At 49.7% G+C, this 21,585-nt stretch overlaps 1 protein-coding gene across 3 annotated transcripts in view; it reads right to left on the bottom strand.

Moving 5' to 3' along the window:
* Positions 1-393: 393 nt before the first annotated feature.
* ZNF143 (zinc finger protein 143) overlaps positions 394-21,585 on the bottom strand; it is a 61,355-nt gene continuing 40,163 nt past the window's right edge. Inside the window, exons 11-15 of one of the 3 annotated variants that reach the window (XM_082270748.1) lie at positions 19,680-19,859; positions 18,107-18,334; positions 10,194-10,321; positions 6,654-6,818; positions 394-894 (exon numbers count right to left, since the gene is read on the bottom strand). In XM_082270748.1, coding sequence (XP_082126874.1) covers positions 811-894; positions 6,654-6,818; positions 10,194-10,321; positions 18,107-18,334; positions 19,680-19,859 — 785 coding nt within the window. In that variant the 3' untranslated portion in view covers positions 394-810. The remainder of the gene's footprint in view (positions 895-6,653; positions 6,819-10,193; positions 10,322-18,106; positions 18,335-19,679; positions 19,860-21,585) is intronic. The other 2 variants (XM_082270750.1, XM_082270749.1) reach the window with 2 other exon arrangements.

The following is a 21,585-nucleotide window of genomic DNA, read 5'->3' as shown; positions in this document are numbered from 1 at the left end:
TTGGCAAGAAAACTCAAGTCCTGCCTACTAGGGATGGGTTATGTCTAGGCGGAGACTTCCTATCTTTTTTTGCCAGTGTCCAATCACCTGTAGGTGGCGCGTACCACTGTCCTAAGGATTCAAGAAGACGCTCTGTGTGGAGTGCAGCCAGCCCCGGTGGGCGGGGCTGAAACATATCGGGGCATGGCCCGAGGAATGGCATTGACTGAGGCTTTCACATGTATATATCCACACTAGGATTGGCTATGGTGAGCGGCGGTTTTATGCTTAAACAATTATTTTTGCTTGCGACATACGGGAAAATGTGGACGCGCTCCATTCGGCTCACGGGCAGATCCTGGGCTTGGAAGCGGCAGTTTCCCCTACGATTTACAAATACGACATACCAGAATGGAAAATGTATTCAATACTTTTAATATTTCACAACGGCAGTCTTTGTACATAATTCTTCCAAGATAAAATAGTATTAACACTTTTTAGCATTAACGATCTCTATTTACAATAAGTACAAGCTGGCAGAGGCCCAGAGGAATAAGGAACGTTATTGGTGATGCGGAGGCAGGCAGGAACTGCGCTGAAATGTAACTTTATCAATAGATCTCGCTCACAGTCCACGACGATGGCCAATATATTACAAGTCCAATATAAAATCCCAGTCTTTTCTCCCTATAAATATCCATAATGCAGAGTTGAAATGTAGGAATTGGCGGCAAAGTGTCTCAATGTCCGCACGTCTTTGTCGGGGGGGGTTAGCGCCCGGCTTGCGGCTGTCTGATGAGCGCACAGGGGGGAGGAAGTGTGAGGCGGAGGCTATTCGTCCATTCCGGGAGATTCTCCCTGTTGTATCCGCGATGCTATTCGAATGGCTTCTTCCAGAGATTGCTGCTCGCCCAGCTGATGGAGGAACCACAAAATTAAAGACCACAAAAAAACATAAAAATAAGCTTACAGTGCAAGTCCACCCTAACACTAAAATCTCTGCATCTCCGCAATCTAACACTAACCTATCTAGTCCTGTAAAGAAGAAATCTGTATACATTTTTTGAAGCCGATCCGACCCGATCTCCAGAGGTGGAAGCTTTGCAGAGGACGTGGCCGGCGACGGCTGTGAAATGAATGGGAAGTGATGTCACCCATAGACTTACTATGGGGCTTTCGGTTGTTGGCTGTGTCCTCTGCACAGCGAAGCCGCGGCTGACAGCTCAGGGTGGGATCGGGTCGGATCGGCTTCAAAAAAAGGTACATATACTGATTTCTTCTTTACAGGGCTAGATAGGTGAGTGTTAGATCGTGGATGTCTGTAGATGCAGGGATTTTAGTGTTAGGGTGGAGGACTTCTCCTCTTACAGTCGGAGACTCAGAGTCCGGATTCAAAGATATCAAATTACTTTCAATAGTTGGTTATTCTGTGTTCAATAAAAAGAAGATTGGACTTCTCCAGGCTTCTCAGCTAGATGATAGGTAGCAGGACAGCCATGATAAACCACATGGGACTCTATGGCTGCTGTTAGAAATCATGGGGCTCTGTACAGCCTACCTGACAGGGCTCCCCCTCCCAGCCTGGGGGCCACCATTAGAAATCATGGGGCTCTATAGAGCCTACCTGACAGGGCTCCCCCTTCCAGCTTGGGGGCCACCATTATAAATCATGGGGCTCTGTACAGCCTACCTGACAGGACTCCCCCCCCTCCCAGCCTGGGGGCCACCATCATAAATCATGGGGCTCTGTACAGCCTACCTGACAGGGCTCCCCCTCCCAGCCTGGGGGCCACCATTAGAAATCATGGGACTCTGTTCAGCCTATCTGACAGGGCTCCCCCTCCCAGCCTGGGGGTCACCATTAGAAATCATGGGGCTCTGTACAGCCTACGTGACAGGGCTCTTCCTCCCAGCCTGGGGGCCACCATTAGAAATCCTTGGGCTCTGTACAGCCTACCTGACAGGGCTCCCCCCTCCCAGCCTGGGGGCCACCATTAGAAATCATGGGGCTCTGTACAGACTACCTGACAGGGCTCCCCCTCCCAGCCTGGGGGCCACCATTAGAAATCATGGGGCTCTGTACAGCCTACCTGACAGGGCTCCCCCTCCCAGCCTGGGGGCCACCATTAGAAATCATGGGGCCTGTACAGTGTGAATCAGTGGTCTTTTTTGTGACTGGAGCCACCTGCAGCTGTGTGCAGGCAGCCTATGTTATGCAATTGGGACGCAGCAGTAGCTGCTGTATGAACACAACCACAGGTCCTAATTTGACAGGCATGTGGGTGGAGGTGTATGGCCCCATATACTGACATTGTGTATTCAGGACTGCTCACCTGTGAAATTAGTACCTGCGGCTGGGTTCATACCAAATCACTCATTCATGTGGCCAGAGTACCTGGGCGAATGAGCCCTTAGCCCCCGTTCACATTGACGCGATTTGCATACCAAACCGCAGCCTATTGTCGGCAACGGCACTGTCCCAATCGATGCGGCGCCAACTTTGCAGTGCCGCACTGATTTCCAAAAGTAGTTCCTGCACTACTTTTGGGGACTTCGGGGGCGATTTCAATAGACATCTGTGCATGAACCCGCACAGATGTCATTCAAATCGCCCCCAATCTCGCACTAGAAATACGGGCTTGAAATTGTGCGAGTTCAGCTGAATTTGCATGATTTCAAACCCGCGTTCAGTGTAAACGTACCCTTAGTGCCTGTTCACACTGATCCGACTTGTCAGGCGACTTCATACTACTCCTCCCTCTTATTGAAGGCCCAAGTCATACACCTCCTCCCTCTTATTGAAGGCTCTAGTCATACACTCCCTCTTATTGAAGGCCCTAGTCATACACCTCCTCCCTCTTATTGAAGGCTCTAGTCATACAATCCCTCTTATTGAAGGCCCTAGTCATACACCTCCTCCCTCTTATTGAAGGCCCTAGTCATACACCTCCTCCCTCTTATTGAAGGCCCTAGTCATACACCTCCTCCCTTTTAATGAAGGCCCTAGTCATTCACCTCCTCCATCTTATTGAAGGCCCTAGTCATACACCTCCTCCCTCTTATTGAAGGCCCTAGTCATGCACCTCCTCCCTCTTATTGAAGGCCCTAGTCATTCACCTCCTCCCTCTTATTGAAGGCCCTAGTCATACACCTCCTCCCTCTTATTGAAGGCCCTAGTCATGCACCTCCTCCCTCTTATTGAAGGCCCTAGTCATACACCTCCTCCCTCTTATTGAAGGCCCTAGTCATACACCTCCTCCCTCTTATTGAAGGCCCTAGTCATACACATCCTCCCTCTTATTGAAGGCCCTAGTCATACACCTCCTCCCTCTTATTGAAGGCCCTAGTCATTCACCTCCTCCCTCTTATTGAAGGCCCTAGTCGTCATTCACCTCCTCCCTCTTATTGAAGGCCCTAGTCATTCACCTCCTCCATCTTATTGAAGGCCCTAGTCATACACCTCCTCCCTCTTATTGAAGGCCCTAGTCATACACCTCCTCCCTCTTAATAAAGGCCCTAGTCATTCACCTCCTTCCTCTTATTGAAGGCCCTAGTCATACACCTCCTCCCTTTTAATGAAGGCCCTAGTCATATACCTCCTCCCTCTTAATGAAGGCCCTAGTCATTCACCTCCTCCATCTTATTGAAGGCCCTAGTCATACACCTCCTCCCTCTTAATGAAGGCCCTAGTCATTCACCTCCTTCCTCTTATTGAAGGCCCTAGTCATACACCTCCTCCCTTTTAATGAAGGCCCTAGTCATATACCTCCTCCCTCTTAATGAAGGCCCTAGTCATACACCTCCTCCCTCTTATTGAAGGCCCTAGTCATTCACCTCCTCCCTCTTATTGAAGGCCCTAGTCATACACCTCCCTTTTAATGAAGGCCCTAGTCATACACCTCCTCCCTCTTATTGAAGGCCCTAGTCATACACCTCCCTTTTAATGAAGGCCCTAGTCATACACCTCCTCCATCTTATTGAAGGCCCTAGTCATACACCTTCTCCCTCTTATTGAAGGCCCTAGTCATACACCTCCTCCCTCTTATTGAAGGCCCTAGTCATACACCTCCTCCCTCTTATTGAAGGCCCTAGTCATTCACCTCCTCCCTCTTATTGAAGGCCCTAGTCATTCACCTCCTCCATCTTATTGAAGGCCCTAGTCATACACCTCCTCCATCTTATTGAAGGCCCTAGTCATACACCTCCTCCCTCTTATTGAAGGCCCTAGTCATACACCTCCTCCCTCTTATTGAAGGCCCTAGTCATACACCTTCTCCCTCTTAATGAAGGCCCTAGTCATTCACCTCCTCCCTCTTATTGAAGGCCCTAGTCATACACCTCCTCCCTCTTATTGAAGGCCCTAGTCATACACCTCCTCCCTTTTAATGAAGGCCCTAGTCATATACCTTTCTCCCTCTTAATGAAGGCCCTAGTCATACACCTCCTCCCTCTTATTGAAGGCCCTAGTCATACACCTCCTCCCTCTTATTGAAGGCCCTAGTCATACACCTCCTCCCTCTTATTGAAGGCCCTAGTCATACACCTCCTCCCCCTTATTGAAGGCCCTAGTCATGCACCTCCTCCCTCTTATTGAAGGCCCTAGTCATATACCTCCTCCCTCTTATTGAAGGCCCTAGTCATTCACCTCCTCCCTTTTAATGAAGGCCCTAGTCATACACCTCCTCCCTCTTATTGAAGGCCCTAGTCATACACCTCCTCCCTCTTATTGAAGGCCCTAGTCATTCACCTCCTCCCTTTTAATGAAGGCCCTAGTCATACACCTCCTCCCTCTTATTGAAGGCCCTAGTCATACACCTCCTCCCTCTTATTGAAGGCCCTAGTCATTCACCTCCTCCCTCTTATTGAAGGCCCTAGTCATACACCTCCTCCCTTTTAATGAAGGCCCTAGTCATACACCTCCTCCCTCTTATTGAAGGCCCTAGTCATTCACCTCCTCCCTCTTATTGAAGGCCCTAGTCATATACCTCCTCCCTTTTAATGAAGGCCCTAGTCATATACCTCCTCCCTCTTATTGAAGGCCCTAGTCATACACCTCCTCTCTCTTATTGAAGGCCCTAGACATACACCTCCTTCCTCTTATTGAAGGCCCTAGTCATACACCTCCTCTCTCTTATTGAAGGCCCTAGTCATACACCTCCTCCCTTTTAATGAAGGCCCTAGTCATACACCTCCTCTCTCTTATTGAAGGCCCTAGTCATATACCTCCTCCCTTTTAATGAAGGCCCTAGTCATATACCTCCTCCCTCTTATTGAAGGCCCTAGTCATACACCTCCTCCCTTTTAATGAAGGCCCTAGTCATATACCTCCTCCCTCTTAATGAAGGCCCTAGTCATACACCTCCTCCCTCTTATTGAAGGCCCTAGTCATACACCTCCTCCCTCTTATTGAAGGCCCTAGTCATTCAACTCCTCCCTCTTATTGAAGGCCCTAGTCATACACCTCCTCCCTTTTAATGAAGGCCCTAGTCATTCACCTCCTCCCTCTTAATGAAGGCCCTAGTCATACACCTCCTCCCTCTTAATGAAGGCCCTAGTCATTCACCTCCTCCCTCTTATTGAATGCCCTAGTCATACACCTCCTCTCTCTTATTGAAGGCCCTAGTCATACACCTCCTCCCTCTTATTGAAGGCCCTAGTCATACACCTCCTCCATCTTATTGAAGGCCCTAGTCATGCACCTCCTCCCTCTTATTGAAGGCCCTAGTCATACACCTCCACCCTCTTATTGAAGGCCCTAGTCATTCACCTCCTCCCTCTTACTGAAGGCCCTAGTCATACACCTCCACCCTCTTATTGAAGGCCCTAGTCATACACCTCCTCCCTCTTATTGAAGGCCCTAGTCATACACCTCCACCCTCTTATTGAAGGCCCTAGTCATTCACCTCCTCCATCTTATTGAAGGCCCTAGTCATGCACCTCCTCCCTCTTATTGAAGGCCCTAGTCATACACCTCCACCCTCTTATTGAAGGCCCTAGTCATTCACCTCCTCCATCTTATTGAAGGCCCTAGTCATGCACCTCCTCCCTCTTATTGAAGGCCCTAGTCATACACCTCCACCCTCTTATTGAAGGCCCTAGTCATTCACCTCCTCCCTCTTACTGAAGGCCCTAGTCATACACCTCCTCCCTCTTATTGAAGGCCCTAGTCATTCACCTCCTCCATCTTACTGAAGGCCCTAGTCATACACCTCCTCCCTCTTACTGAATGCCCTTGTCATACACCTCCTCCCTCTTATTGAAGGCCCTAGTCATTCACCTCCTCCATCTTATTGAAGGCCCTAGTCATACACCTCCTCCCTCGTTTGCTAGATGCGTGGGGGTGCCATTAGGCATTAATGGCTCATGCGCACGCCTGCAGAAATCAGAGTAGTTCCACAATGCATCTGGTGTGAGTGAGCCCTTGTTTTTATATACTTTTCTTTACCGATTTGTGATGGTCAGCTTAGGTCGAGGACACAATGTTCTTATCAATGTGTACCGCTGGGAAAGTTTCATCCCAGACTGTTTACATAGACAGATGAGGATCAGTAATCAAAGATAACCAGGAATTAGAACCTTGATCGGTAATCCCAGATCACACACTGACACTACAACAACCTTCAATAAGTTGTACTTAGGCTCTTCTGCTCAGCTCACCAAAGGCCCCGACTTACCTGCACTGCTATCTGCGTCCCATTGGACGTGGCCAGCAGGGTGACCGGCCTGGTTTCGGTGGCGACGAGATGGTGGCTATGCTGCTGTTGGCTCATTTCTGAGGAGGCTGCGTGGAATGCCGAGAGATCCTGAGCAACAATGGCCACCTGGAAAGGGCATCGAATCTGGTGGTTAGATATCACAAGGTCACAATGATTACAAGCACTCTACAATGAATAGATTGTGCCAATTCATGGTATGAGCATCAGAGGTAACATCCTGGATCAAAGAGTACAAAGGCCGCTTACACAGCCCAGTGACCAATAATCAATAGACCGGTACTCTCAGGAGTACAAGAGTATGAGTAATATCACTAAGATACAAGCTGTATATTTCCTGCTGGCCATCACTTGGTGATCATCATATGAACTTGTGGGAAAGTTTAATATATTATGCCGTTTTAAAGTCTTTTCATGATAGGATGGTGACGGGTGTGCGTGCTACAGATTCTTTCATGTACCTTTACTACTTTTTCTTTCTTTTTTTGTGTTGTTTGTTTCTCGTTTTTGTTGAACTTAACAAAATGTCAATAAATATCTATTTGATAAAAAAAATACCCAAATACCCCATATTGCAATGGCTTTAGCATTTTTCTCAGAGATCTTTCAAAAATCTTTGTTTACCCAACAGAGGACCTTGGAAGGCACTGGTGCTATAGCATGCCTGGGGGGGGATTGCATGAGGGCACTAGTGATGTGGCTCACCTAGGGGGGCAGGACGGTACTGGTGATGTAGCCCACCCAGGGGGCAGCAGGAAGGTACTGGTGATGAAGCCTTCTCAGGGGGCAGCAGGAAGGTACTGGTGAAGTGGCTTTCTCAGGGGACAGCAGGAAGGTACTGTGAATGCAGGAAGGTACTGGCAATGTAGCCTTCTCAGGGGGCAGCAGGAAGGTACTGGCAATGTAGCCTTCTCAGGGGGCAGCAGGAAGGTACTGGTGAGGTAGCCCACCCAGGGAGCAGCAGGAAGGTACTGGTGATGAAGCCTTCTCAGGGGGCAGCAGGAAGGTACTGGTGAAGTGGCTTTCTCAGGGGACAGCAGGAAGGTACTGGTAATGCAGGAAGGTACTGGCAATGTAGCCTTCTCAGGGGGCAGCAGGAAGGTACTGGTGAAGTGGCCTTCTCAGGGGGCAGCTGGAAGGTACTGGTGAGGTAGCCCACCCAGGGAGCAGCAGGAAGGTACTGGTGATGAAGCCTACTCAGGGGGCAGCAGGAAGGTACTGGTGAAGAAGCCTTCTCCGGGGGCATCAGGAAGGTACTGGTGAAGAAGCCTTCTCGGGGCAGCAGGAAGGTACTGGTAATGTAGCCTTCTCAGGGGGCAGCAGGAAGGTACTGGTGATGTAGCCTCCTCAGGGGGCAGCAGGAAGGTACTGAGGTACTGGTGATGAAGCCTACTCAGGGGGCAGCAGGAAGGTACTGGTAATGTAGCCTTCTCAGGGGGCAGCAGGAAGGTACTGGTGATGAAGCCTACTCAGGGGGCAGCAGGAAGGCACTGGCGATGTAGCCTTCTCAGGGGGCAGAAGGAAGGTACTGGTAATGTAGCCTTCTCAGGGGGCAGCAGGAAGGTACTGGTGAAGAAGCCTTCTCAGGGGGCAGCAGGAAGGTACTGGTGAAGTGGCCTTCTCAGGGGGCAACAGGAAGGTACTGGTGATGAAGCCTTCTCAGGGGGCAACAGGAAGGTACTGGTGATGAAGCCTTCTCAGGGGGCAGCAGAAAGCTACTTGTGATGTTGTCCACCTGGGGGGCAGGAAAGCATTGGTGACCAGTGCTGTATCTTGGCCTAGGCCAACAAGGCCCAGGCCTAGGGCAGCACTTTGCAGGGGGGCAGCAAAAAAGCTGATGGGGCTGCACTGATATGCTGCCCTGATGGGCACTGATATGTTGCACTGATGGGCACTAATAGACTGCCCTGATAGACACTGATGAGGCAGGACTGATAAACTGCACCGCTAGGGCTGCACTGATAAGGCAGCACTGATGGGCACTGACATGATGCACTGATAGGCTGCACCAATGTGCACTCAGAGGCTGCACTGGTTGCCACTGATGAGGCCGCGCTGATATGCTGCACTGATGAGGATGCACTAATGGGCAGCAATGAGGCTGCACTGATGAGCACTGATGAAGCTAAACTTATGGGAACTGATGAGGCTGCACTGATGGGCACTGATAGACTGTGGTTGTGGTCTGTGGTATACAGATGACAAGGCGGGTCATAAACAGGAAAGGGTGTGGCCTTTACAGGAAGGGGTGGGTCATTTTTAAAATTTGGGGATGCCCAACTTTAGTCAGGCCTAGGGCAGCACAAAACCTAAATACACCACTGTTGGTGACATAACTCACCCAGGGGGCAGCAGGAAGGTACTGGTAATGTAGCCTTCTGAGGGGGCAGCAGGAAGGTACTGGTGATGAAGCCTTCTCCGGGGGCAGAAGGAAGGTACTGGTAATGTAGCCTTCTCAGGGGGCAGCAGGAAGGTACTGGTGAAGAAGCCTTCTCAGGGGGCAGCAGGAAGGTACTGGTGAAGTGGCCTTCTCAGGGGGCAACAGGAAGGTACTGGTGATGAAGCCTTCTCAGGGGGCAGCAGAAAGCTACTTGTGATGTTGTCCACCTGGGGGGCAGGAAAGCATTGGTGACATAACTCACCCAGGGGGCAGCAGGAAGGTACTGGTAATGTAGCCTTCTGAGGGGGCAGCAGGAAGGTACTGGTGATGAAGCCTTCTCCGGGGGCAGCAGGAAGGTACTGGTAATGAAGCCTTCTCAGGGGGCAGCAGGAAGGTACTGGTGATGAAGCCTTCTCCGGGGGCAGCAGGAAGGCATTCGTGGTGTAGCCCACCCAGGGGACAGCAGAAAGCTACTGGTGATGTTGTCCACCTGGGGGGGGCAGGAAGGCATTGGTGACATAACTCATCCAGGGGGCAGCAGGAAGGTACTGGTAACGTAGCCTTCTCAGAGGGCAGCAGGAAGGCATTAGTGATGTATCCCACCTTGGTGCAACAGAAAGGCAATGGTGATGTAGCCCTGCCAGGGGCAACAGGAAGGCACTGGTGAGTTAACCCACCCTGGTGGCAACAGGAAGGCACTGGTGAGTTAACCCACCCTGGTGGCAACAGGAAGGCACTGGTTACACAGCCTTCCCAGTCAGAGCTGCATGCTGAGGTGCTTTTTAGGTAGTGGGGAGGGGAAAGGTCCACTTTAGCTGCTCTCCCTGAGAGTCATAAACTACTTCCTGCTACCCATAACCCTCCTCTCGAGTAGCAGGTACTAACCTACATGCATTTATGGGCACCTGAAAACTCTCTGAACACCTTTATGGAGCAATAAATAAATGATGGATTTAGTTGTTGAATGCCTGGAATTGGTCAGACAATATTAGATTAGATTAATAAAAATAAAAAAACTCCCATGTACAGATCCTAAGCTGCAGACACTGTTGAAGAAAGAAGATTTTTGCTATAGCTCTGTGTGCCTGGTGGCTGCTCCCCCTTTATCCCTCAATTCTTACATGTTGGGTGCCATCCTGGGATATCAGAGCCAGCTGCTGTCCCGATTGTGTCACTGCTGTCGGTAGGCCGTCCTCTCCCTCCATGCCGGTGACATATGCAATCTGAGGGCCTTTCAGGACATCTTCTGCTGTAGAGAAGAGAACAGGATGAATGGGAAAAGAGTTCAGGAGCCAGTCAGTCCAATCTATAAACATTGGCACAAACAACAGTACAGAAGACTCAAATAACTGCATTGTAGAACTCAAAACGTATTAAGGGTACTGCCCACCGGTATGGTGTACACATGGCTGGTGGGAGGGGCTATACATAGCTTTCTGAAATCATCCCAGCCCCCTGCCTCAGTACTCCTCTCAAAAACCCTCATTACTAATGCACGCAGTGGGAGGAGTTATGCAAGTATTAGAATGCCTTGATGGGTGGCTGTCAGTATGGAGGAGTGGGCGTTCTTGGGCACGCTGTATTTGCATAGGTAACGCCCACACGTGATGCTGAGCCTCCATGATTAAAACAACTGAAATCCAATGAATGAACGAGATGGGGCCGGGCACCGTAAGGTCGGGGAGGAAAGTACTAGATGATACTACTGGACATTCTCCAGCCAGGAAGTGAGGTGAGGCTCTATCTGGCTTTCTGCAGCTTCTAATGCACATTGTGAGAAGCTCACAGTGTGCAGTGAAATCAGAGTAAGGAGAGGACCTGAGACATGTGCTGAGAGCTGCCATTCTTCTCGAACACTGACAGGGCATGTAACAGAGTTATGTTCGTTCTCGTCCGTTGCCTACGCCTTGATATAACCGCGTGTAACCATGGCGTTGAAGCAAATGGCAGTTTGGAACACAGCAATGACATTTCTATTCCTCCTATGATTAAAGAGACATGTTACATCCAGTGTGCGGTGTGGAGAGTCTCTGACACGCCTCAGTAACACATGAACAGGTTAAACTTTAACAGAACACACAATAAAGGTCTCACACTCGGAGTACTCAGAAGAAGCCGCCATCACACTGCTGATGAAGCCTATTTGTTCTCCACTTACACAATGACACAATATTTACACAGTGAGGTCATAGTCAATCATTCATGGTCTGCCGGCTCTGATAAGAAGCAGTGATAGAGTCCAGGGAGAGTACAGTCTACACATCGAGGTGCTGGAAGATGAGGCCTGGGCAATGATCCCGTATGATCTCATCTTCCCTCTCCTGATCACCACTGGGGTCAGATTCTGTTTGGTTGTACGGAGGATTAGAGATACTAAATGGCAGTTGGATCAGATGAGGTCACCGTCCCAAGTCTCCATTTAGATTTCTGCCGCCCTCAAGGGGTGGAATAATGGTTCTGACAACAGAAGAGCACCAATTCTTGTTAGAAGATCGGATTGCCACACAGTTATTGTGCAGAACAACCGTGGCATAGACATGCACTGTTGTAGTGGCCTTGCTCTGTTGAGACAGCCTACATGGACAGGGACTGTATTTCACGGCTGATGCTGACAACAGCCAATGAAGACACGCCCCATGCCCAGCAATGTAGACACTTCCTGTCCAGCCACAAAGGCAGGCCCCCTGCCCAGCCACAAAGGCAGGCCCCCTGCCCAGCCACAAAGGCAGGCCCCCTGCCCAGCCACAAAGGCAGGCCCTCTGCCCAGCCACAAAGGCAGGCCCTCTGCCCAGCCACAAAGGCAGGCCCCCTGCCCAGCCACAAAGGCAGGCCCCCTGCCCAGCCACAAAGGCAGGCCCTCTGCCCAGCCACAAAGGCAGGCCCTCTGCCCAGCCACAAAAGCAGGCCCTCTGCCCAGCCACAAAGGCAGGCCCTCTGCCCAGCCACAAAGGCAGGCCCTCTGCCCAGCCACAAAGGCAGGCCCTCTGCCCAGCCACAAAGGCAGGCCCTCTGCTCAGCCACATGTGTCAGCTAACAAATCAGAGCTACAGGATGCTGTGCTGGTGCGCAGTGTGTCTGTGATCCCATAGTCTGCTTTTGCCAGCGTGCCCTCTGCCTAGCCAAGAAGGTACACCCTTGCCCAGCCACAAAGGCACGCCCTCTGCCCAGCCACAAAGGCACGCCCTCTGCCCAGCCACAAAGGCACGTATTTCACTGCTGATGCTGATAACAGCCAATGAAGACACCTGCCCCTGCCCAGCAATGGAGACGCATCCCCTCTGCCCAGCAATGGAGACGCATCCCCTGCCCAGCAATGGAGACGCATCCCCTGCCCACCAATGGCGACGCATCCCCTGCCCACCAATGGCGACGCATCCCCTGCCCAGCAATGGCGACGCATCCCCTGCCCAGCAATGGAGACGCATCCCCTGCCCAGCAATGGAGACGCATCCCCTGCCCGACAATGGAGACGCATCCCCTGCCCGGCAATGGAGACGCATCCCCTGCCCGGCAATGGTGACGCATCCCCTGCCCGGCAATGGAGACGCATCCCCTGCCCGGCAATGGAGACGCATCCCCTGCCCGGCAATGGAGACGCATCCCCTGCTCAGCAATGGAGACTCATCCCCTGCCCAGCAATGGAGACGCATCCCCTGTCCAGCAATGGAGACGCATCCCCTGTCAGGCAATGGAGACGCATCCCCTGCCCAGCAATGGAGACGCATCCCCTGCCCAGCAATGGAGATGCATCCCCTGCCCAGCAATGGAGCCTCGCTTTCTGCCCAGCAATGGAGACACGCCCCCTGCCCAGCAGTAAAGGAAGGTCTTCAGCTGGAGAACAGGATGGCGGGGCATTTGGGGGGGGCCCAATAAGCATAAATAATAAAGGAGGTGTGATTTAAAAATAACCTCCTCTTTTGCCTTGATGGGGCAAAATGATGGGATCACTTTAATCTGAACGCAAACAATAAAATTAACCATTTACCTGAACCTAATCCCTGAAACTAGCTGTAAGCCTAATAAGTAAATGATTTCAGTGATAAATACTATATTATCATGGAGATAACTACCAGCAAGACAACTGAGTGATGCAATGAAAGTTTATGTCATCTATTTACAATGTGCTAAATCACAGAGCAACAAAACCTGCAGGAAAATCTCCACAACGATAAGAAACGGGAAACAGGATGGAGGACAACGTGCTCTACAGCATGTATGCAGTGTGCTGGATTTAGAAGAGATTCCGATATGGGAAAATGACCAGCAGAGAAGGTCTAGAAGGGTTTGGAGACTTTTCTATATAGGGCAATGACCAGCAGAGGACCAGAATGATTTGAAGGGCTTCCTATATGGGGAAATGACCAACACAGGTCAAAAGTGGATTGAAGAAGCTCCAGTATTGGGTAATGACCATCAGAGAAGGTCTAGAATGATCTGAAGAGACTCACATATCAAGCAATGACCAGCAGAGGTCTAGAATGGTCTAAAGGGACTCTGATACAGGACAATGACTAGCAAAGAGGATCTTGGTTTGAAGGGACTCCTATATGAGCAATGACCAGAACAAAAGATGTAGAATGGTCTGGAGTCTCCTAAATAGGGCAATGACCAGCAGAGGACTAGAGTGGTCTGAAGGGATTCCTATATGGGGCAATAACCAGCAGAGATGGTTAGGAATAGTCTGGATGATCTCCTATAAGAGGCAATGACCAGAAAAGAAGATGTAGAGTGGTCTGGAAGTATTCCAATATGGCGCAATGATCAGCGGAGAATGTCTAGAATGGTCAGGAGGATCTACTATTTGGGGCAATGACCAGTAGAGAAGGTCAAGAATGTTCTGGATGAGTCTTCTATAAGGGGCAATGACAAGCAGGGAAGATCAAGAATGGTCTGGAGGATCTCCTATTTGGGGCAATGACCAGTGGAAAAGATCAAGAATGGTCTGGAGGGTCTTCTCAAAGGGGCAATGACCAGTAGAGAAGGTCTAGAATGTTCAGGAGGATCTTCTATTTGGGGCAATGAGCAGTAGAGAAGGTCAAAGATGGTCTGGATGGGTCTTCTATAAGGGGCAATGACAAGCAGGGAAGATCAAGAATGGTCTGGAGGATCTCCTATTTGGGGCAATAACCAGCGGAGAAGATCAAGAATGGTCTTCTATAAGGAGCAATGACAAGCAGAGAAGATCAAGAATGGTCTTCTATAAGGAGCAATGACAAGCAGAGAAGATCAAGAATGGTCGGGGGAATCTTCTATTTGGGGCAATGACCAGTGGAAAAGACCAATAATGGTCTGGAGGGTTCTCTATAAGGGGCCATGACAAGCACAGAAGATCAAGAATGGTCTGGAGGGTCTTCTCAAAGGGGCAATGACCAGCAGAGAAGGTCTAGAATGGTCAGGAGGATCTCCTATTTGGGGAAATGACCAGTAGAGAAGGTCAAAGATCGTCTGGATGGGTCTTCTATAAGGGGCAATGACAAGCAGAGCAGGTCAAGAATAGTCTTGAGGGTCTCCTATTTGGCACAACGACCAGTAAATGAGGTCTTGAATGTTTTTTCTTGGATAATGGTCACCCATATTCGTGCTGTCTTATGATCTGCCCATACACAGACCAAAACTGCTGGGTTTTCATCTCAATGTAGAGAAAAACAATCCTTATGTGTGCAGTAAGGATCCATCATATGCTGATCTACCGGGCTCTTCATATCTATGCAGGGATGAACCAATGTGTGTGGTTCAGCCTTGCAGGGGGTAATGGGGAGATCACCCATGCTGAATAATAGATGCTGAGTTAAAGAGGAATTACAAGTATAAAGGAAAAATCTGTGCTTGGTGCAAAAAAAAGTCTTCTGAGACGAAACGTGTCAGGATGGAGCCGGTGCTGATGTCATTCTGCTACTTAGCAGTGGCTGGGTTGTTCGTTTTGCTTGTATACTCTGCTGCTTAATGTGAGCACCTCTCCCTGTTGGAATTTTTATTCTTTGTAATAAACAACAAAAGAGATGGAGCAGGAACAACCCAAGAAGAAAAGTGCCCGAAACTCCAAGGCGGGTGAGGAAAGAGTCAGGCTCCGAGGTGCAGTGATCCCCCCTGATGGGAGTTGTCAGGAGATGAGAAGCCTATGTGACTCATCCCATGACTTTTCCTACAGCTAAAACATTTATATTAGGTGGAATGAACCTTTATTGGTTCTTATTACTGGATACCTGTTAAAATCTGCAAGCTAATTAAAGAGTAACTGTTACTTTGCCCAATCAAGGCAAACTGACAAATGCACTGTACAGGTAATTCGTTTTTTCTGGAGTCCAGATTTGGGCTTTAATGGAGGATGAATCGCATTCCGGATACACTGTTACTATTTGCATACCTTTATTGTGCTGTAGTCTGTAGCTTGTATACTTTATTTGCCAGGATTATGATTTGCTGTAATTCTGAGAAGACTCCAATATATCATGAAGATATCAGTGACAGTAGAATAGATGGAGGTTTTCCCTGCGCGAGGCTCAACAATGGTCGCAGAAAAGATTTATTTGATTTATTTGTGGGATGGATAGCTGTTTCCGAGTCGGTGGCTTTGACTGAATGCCCCTTTGGCACAGGCGGGATCCTGGGAGCTGACCCAGCGCCAGGGTAAAAAAGGATGGTTTGTGGGCCTCTCTGTTCTTTGTGTGCCAAGGATTGGAGGTGAGGTGTTCAGGTCTGGCACGCCAGGTGTCCCGGGCAAACAAACCTGCTAGGTGTGCACAAGAGCTTTGTTCTTATAAACCGACACTTCTGTGTGATCCCCCGTATCAATGACGAGTCTCCCCAACAGCTGGGGGGGACGGATTATCTGGATCAAAGTGTGCACAATAGAGGGGGCTGGAGCTGTGATACCTCAATCTGTCATGGCTGAAAAGCTATAACGGGCGGCGGGTCAGGTTATAAAGAGCCCGATGCATACTTTTAGTATGGCGCCCCCTAGTGAAGAAAGGATATTTCTTGCTTTTTTTTTTGCAAACCTTATCATCATACTCAATTAGTGATCAACCGATATCGTTTTTTTGTTGCCAATATTTTGGCCATTGAATATCGTTATCGGCCAATATTTTTGTACATTTACATTTTTTTTTTATCATTTGACAGGTACTCTTGTGGGGGGATCTGGGGGTCTAAAAGACCCCAAACCCCTCCTCTGCACTTAAAAGCATTCAAAATGCCAAATTTGGCTGTTTTGAATGCTGTCATTTTTTTTGAATCTGGTGCCGCCAGTAACCGGAAGTGATGCCATGACATCACTTCCGGGTTCTTACATGGAGACCCAATCAGAGCCGAATGCGGCTTTGATTGAGTCTTCGATGGGCGTGCAGGCTGGTTGCCCGGGCAAGCCGCAGAAGGCGGTGGGGGGGGGGGGGGATGGGGGCTGGGACGTCCCCTCCCGCTTCTTGTAATGACAGCCGAGCGGCTTCTCAGCCGATATATCGGGGAAAGTGCACATCGGCCCTCGATATCGGGTTGATCCCTATACTCAATCTCCTTACCTGGTTATGGGTGTGGAAATCCATCCTTTCATTTTTAATTTGTTTTTTTTGCTGCCGAGTCAATTCAAATGTGCAGCACGCTTCGCGCATGAGAAGTAGGGACCCGCCCGCAAAGTCCCAAGGCTTCACTGCCGGGTTCCCTTACCGGCAATGGCGGGGGCAGCACCCAATAGCCGATGGAAACATTGGCTGCAGTGCAGACATCGCTGGACTCCGGGACAGGCAAGTGTCCTAATATTAAAAGCCAGCTGCTACAGTATGTCTGCAGTCTCTAACAGCACCTATAGCATGTCTGCAGTCTCTAACCGCACCTATAGCATGTCTGCAGTCTCTAACCGCACCTATAGCATGTCCGTGGTCTCTAACCGCACCTATAGCATGTCTGAAAGTCTCTAGCTGCACCTATAGCATGCCTGCAGTCTCTAACCACACCTGTAGCATGTCTGCAGTCTCTAACCACACCTGTAGCATGTCTGCAGTCTCTAACCACACCTGTAGCATGTCTGCAGTCTCTAACCACACCTGTAGCATGTCTGCAGTCTCTAACCACACCTGTAGTATGTCTGCGGTCTCTAGCCACACCTGAAGCATGTCTGTGGTCTCTAGCCGCACCTATAGCATGTCTGTGGTCTCTAGCCGCACCTATAGCATGTCTGTGGTCTCTAGCCGCACCTGAAGCATGTCTGTGGTCTATGGCCGCACCTGAAGCATGTCTGTGGTCTCTAGCTGCACCTATAGCATGTCTGTGGTCTCTAGCCGCACCTATAGCATGTCTGTGGTCTCTAGCCGCACCTATAGCATGTCTGTGGTCTCTAGCCGCACCTATAGCATGTCTGTGGTCTCTAGCCGCACCTATAGCATGTCTGTGGTCTCTAGCCGCACCTATAGCATGTCTGTGGTCTCTAACCGCACCTATAGCAGGTCTGTGGTCTCTAGCCGCACCTATAGCATGTCTGTGGTCTCTAGCCGCACCTATAGCATGTCTGTGGTCTCTAGCCGCACCTATAGCAGGTCTGTGGTCTCTAGCCGCACCTATAGCATGTCTGTGGTCTCTAACCGCACCTATAGCAGGTCTGTGGTCTCTAGCCGCACCTATAGCATGTCTGTGGTCTCTAGCCGCACCTATAGCATGTCTGTGGTCTCTAGCCGCACCTATAGCATGTCTGTGGTCTCTAACCGCACCTATAGCAGGTCTGTGGTCTCTAGCCGCATCTATAGCATGTCTGTGGTCTCTAGCCGCACCTATAGCATGTCTGTGATCTCTGATCATCTCCAGTATCATACTTGCAGTATCCTAATGTCTACTGCTGGGTTATAATGGACAGCTGGCAACAGGAAGGAGGAAGCAGCGAGCCCTAGTACATATATAACTATGTACACCCTGTGCCCCAATTACCAGCAGCCAAGACCGGCCCAGCGATGGTGTGAGTGGAGACTGGCTCAATGCACAGCACCCAACAATGACTTACTTGCTGCAATTGACAAACTGAGGACAGCGGGTACTGGTGGACACTTACGTGGCTGAGGTATGAAGAAGCTCTCCGTTTCCTCCTCGATGGGCTCCGTGTCGTTGTGTGCCGTCTTCTTGTGCATGGCCAGCGTGGAGATCTGTTTGTAGGTTTTGCCGCAGTGGTTGCAGTTGTACGGTTTGGAGTGCGTGTGAACCACGTGGTGCTTGTATAGGCTGGAATATTCAGTGAAGCGCTTGTCGCAGCCGGGTACCGTACAGACGTAAGGCTTCTCACCTGTTTAGAGGAAAAAACAATGTGGAGGGAAGATCAGCAATCTAGTCTAGGTCGCTGCTTCAGCCCACAGTCCCTCTGTGTCCACCTACAACTATGGGTTTGACTTATTAAAGCTGGAGAGTGCAAAATCTGGTGCAGCTCTGCATAGAAACCAATCAGCTTTCAGTTTTTTAGAAGCCATGCACAGCTGCACCGGATTTTGCACTCCCCAGTTTTAGTAAATCAACCCCATAAAGGAAGCTGACATTCTACACCAGGGATTCTCAAACTACGGCCCTCCAGCTTTTGCAGAACTACACATCCCATGAGGCATTGTAAAACTCTGACATTCACAGACATGACTAAGCATGATGGGAATTGTAGTTCCTGAATAACTGGATGGCTGTAGTTTGAAGACCTTTGTTCTACAGCAGGGGTCTTCAAACTATGGCCCTCCAGTAAAAAAAAAAAAAATTGCAGCGGAAAACAGCGACAGTGAAACAGAGTTACTTGAAGAACTGAGCGATAGCGATTCGTGTCATCAGGTACGGAAAGTGAGGACAGCGATGATTCTGATGCCTCTTTCTGGCACATCGCTTGTGGAATTTGGGAACTTTATCAAATGATTCTTCAGAATTTCCAACAGAGCGATGTGCCAGAAAGAGACATCAGAATCGTCGCTGTCGTCCCTTTCCGTACCTGATGACCAATTTTCCCACCAATAGCCATCGCTCAGTTCTTTAAGTAACTCTGTTTCACTGTCGCTGTTTTCCAGTTCATCTAAAAGCGCTTTTGCGCAAAAAGAATGCTTTTTGGACGCCATGGTCGCCCTCTATTTTCCAGGCACAAAGAACTGGAAAAGCACAGGCAGGGCACTGGAAAAGTCACCAGGTGAAATCCTTTGGTGAGATGGGATGATACAGTGTAATCCCATCACAGCTTTCTATCATCTCATTTGGTGTATTTACATTTTTGAATTTGGCGCCAGCTCCACCCCCCGCGTCGCAACGCTCGCAGGGAAGGGAACCGGAAGGCAAGTGCCGGCATCTGCCGAGCACACAGCGGGGAGAGAGTGTGAGGACGACGGGGAGGACAGCGGGGGGGAGGACAGCGGGGGGAGGATGGTGGGGGAGGATGGCGGGGGATCGCAGGGAAGGCGAGTATGATTCTGGGGTAATTCCGAGTGTGGCTCGGGGTTACCGCTTTTAGTACTGAAAATTAACCCCGAATCACACTCGGGAATACCGCTAGGAGGGTTAAGGCCTACCTGCCAAGTGGCTGGCATCAGGGGGTTAATCTAGTGAGTTGGAGATCTGACAGGTACAGGAGGGCCTATCTTATAAACAGAGAAATGGGAGAGCGGTACCTGTGTGTATCCGCACGTGGTTCTTGTAGTTGGTGGCGCTGGCGAACGCTCTGCCGCAGCCCGGTTCTGAGCAGTAATAAGGCCGCTCCCCCGTGTGCGTTCGGATGTGAACCTTGCGGATGTTGGAGGTAGTGAAGGACCTTCCGCAGCCTTCAAAGGGACATTTAAAAGGCCTTTCTCCTGCGGGGGAAGAAAAATCATTCAATTATCATAAAATAAATCTTCTGAACGATCAAGAGAACAGAAGCGCCATTACGGAAAGATGACGACAACCTTTTCTGTGTGAAAACACTTACTGTGTATGGGGGGTCCCCATGCCTTTACCAGTAAGGCTCATGTGGAAGAAGGAAACCATAATTAGGAGCTGGGTGTGGCCTCCGCTCCTTCTTCCTAATTCATCGGATAGCTCTGCCCCCATCATGGAGTCATACTCCTCCTCTGCTTCCCTCGGTGTGTTGTGTAAGTATGAGGAGGGGGAGGAGGCACCACACAGACAACACTCTTCAGCTCCAGTAACAACTTGCCCCCTCCCCAATATAGTTTTACTGCGGGCAAGCAGTGCAGGTAGGCTCGACAACGTACCTGCACTTCGCCACCTGTCTTCCAGGTCCGCGCATGCGCGCTCCCCTCCTGTGGACCCATGCTGTGATTGGACACAAGTTTGGCAACAGATTTCAGCTGATTGTCTGTGTCCAAAAACACAGAACTCGAAGGTTGATTTACTAACCCTCCGTTCACATACCGGCGTCCCGGATCGCGGGCAGAATCTGCCCAATTCTGAATTATGGCAGATCGCGGGACGCCCGCGCGATTCCCATCAGTTCCCACAGATTTCAACCAATGATTTTGGCTGAATTCAGCTGATCGTCTGTGTCCAATCACACACAGAGTTCTGTGTTTACATAAACACAGAACTCTGAGGTTGATTTACTAAGGCTCTATTCATATTTTGGCATCCCGGATCTTGGGCAGAATCGCCGCGATTATGAATCACGCCAGATCATGGGATGTCCGCACAATTCCTATCACTTCCAATGGCACCCCAAACGCGGCAGGATTTTGCCGCAAATGTCGTCTGACAAATAATTGCGCAGAGTCGCGGGACGCCTGTTGCCCAAAATAAGTTCTTGTACTTTTTTTGGGCAACAGGCGTCACACGATTCTGTTTGCGCGATTTTACCGTGATTCGACAGGCGACGATCGTGGCAAAAATTGTGCCACGTTTGGGGTGCCATTGAATGTGACGGGAATCGCACGGGCGTCCCACGATTTGCCATGATTCGGATTAATGGGCAGAAATGCAGCGATTCTGTGTGCAATCCAGGGAGCTAATATGTGTACGGAGCCTTAGTAAATCAACCTCAGAGTTCTGTCCCACCGGGAGACCCGGGCATCCTACCTCCAACGCTGCCGAAGACCTGATCAAAGCCGCATTCGGCTCTGATCGGGCATCCATGTAAAAAACCCAGAAGTGACGTCGTGACATCACTTCTGGGTACTCGGTGCCAAATTAAAAAAAAAATGACAGCATTAAAAACAGCCAAACTTGGCATTTTGAATGCTTTTAAGTGCAGAGGAGGGGTTTGGGGTCTTTTAGACCCCCAGATCCCTCCATCACAGTACCTGTCAAAAAAAAAAAACGTTTTTTCTTAAATGTACGAAAATATCGGCCAATACCGATATTCAATGGCCAAAATATTGGTATTGGCAATGAAAGAACCGATATCGGTCGATCACTAGTTTGGGGGTTCTGATTAATTTTCAAGCAAAAAAAGATTTTTTTTTTTTTTTATAATTGACAATTTATTTTTCCTTTTTTATATTTTTCAAATACAAAAAAGAAAAAACAAAAGTAGATGAAGAATGAACACTGAATATGCTACAAGAGCAATCAAGAGCAATCTGT

Source organism: Pelophylax lessonae, assembly GCF_965119305.1.
Source record: "Pelophylax lessonae genome assembly, chromosome: 10".
Lineage (NCBI taxonomy): Eukaryota > Metazoa > Chordata > Amphibia > Anura > Ranidae > Pelophylax > Pelophylax lessonae.
Note: the sequence above shows the minus strand (reverse complement) of the source record. Positions and strands in the feature narration are given on the sequence as shown.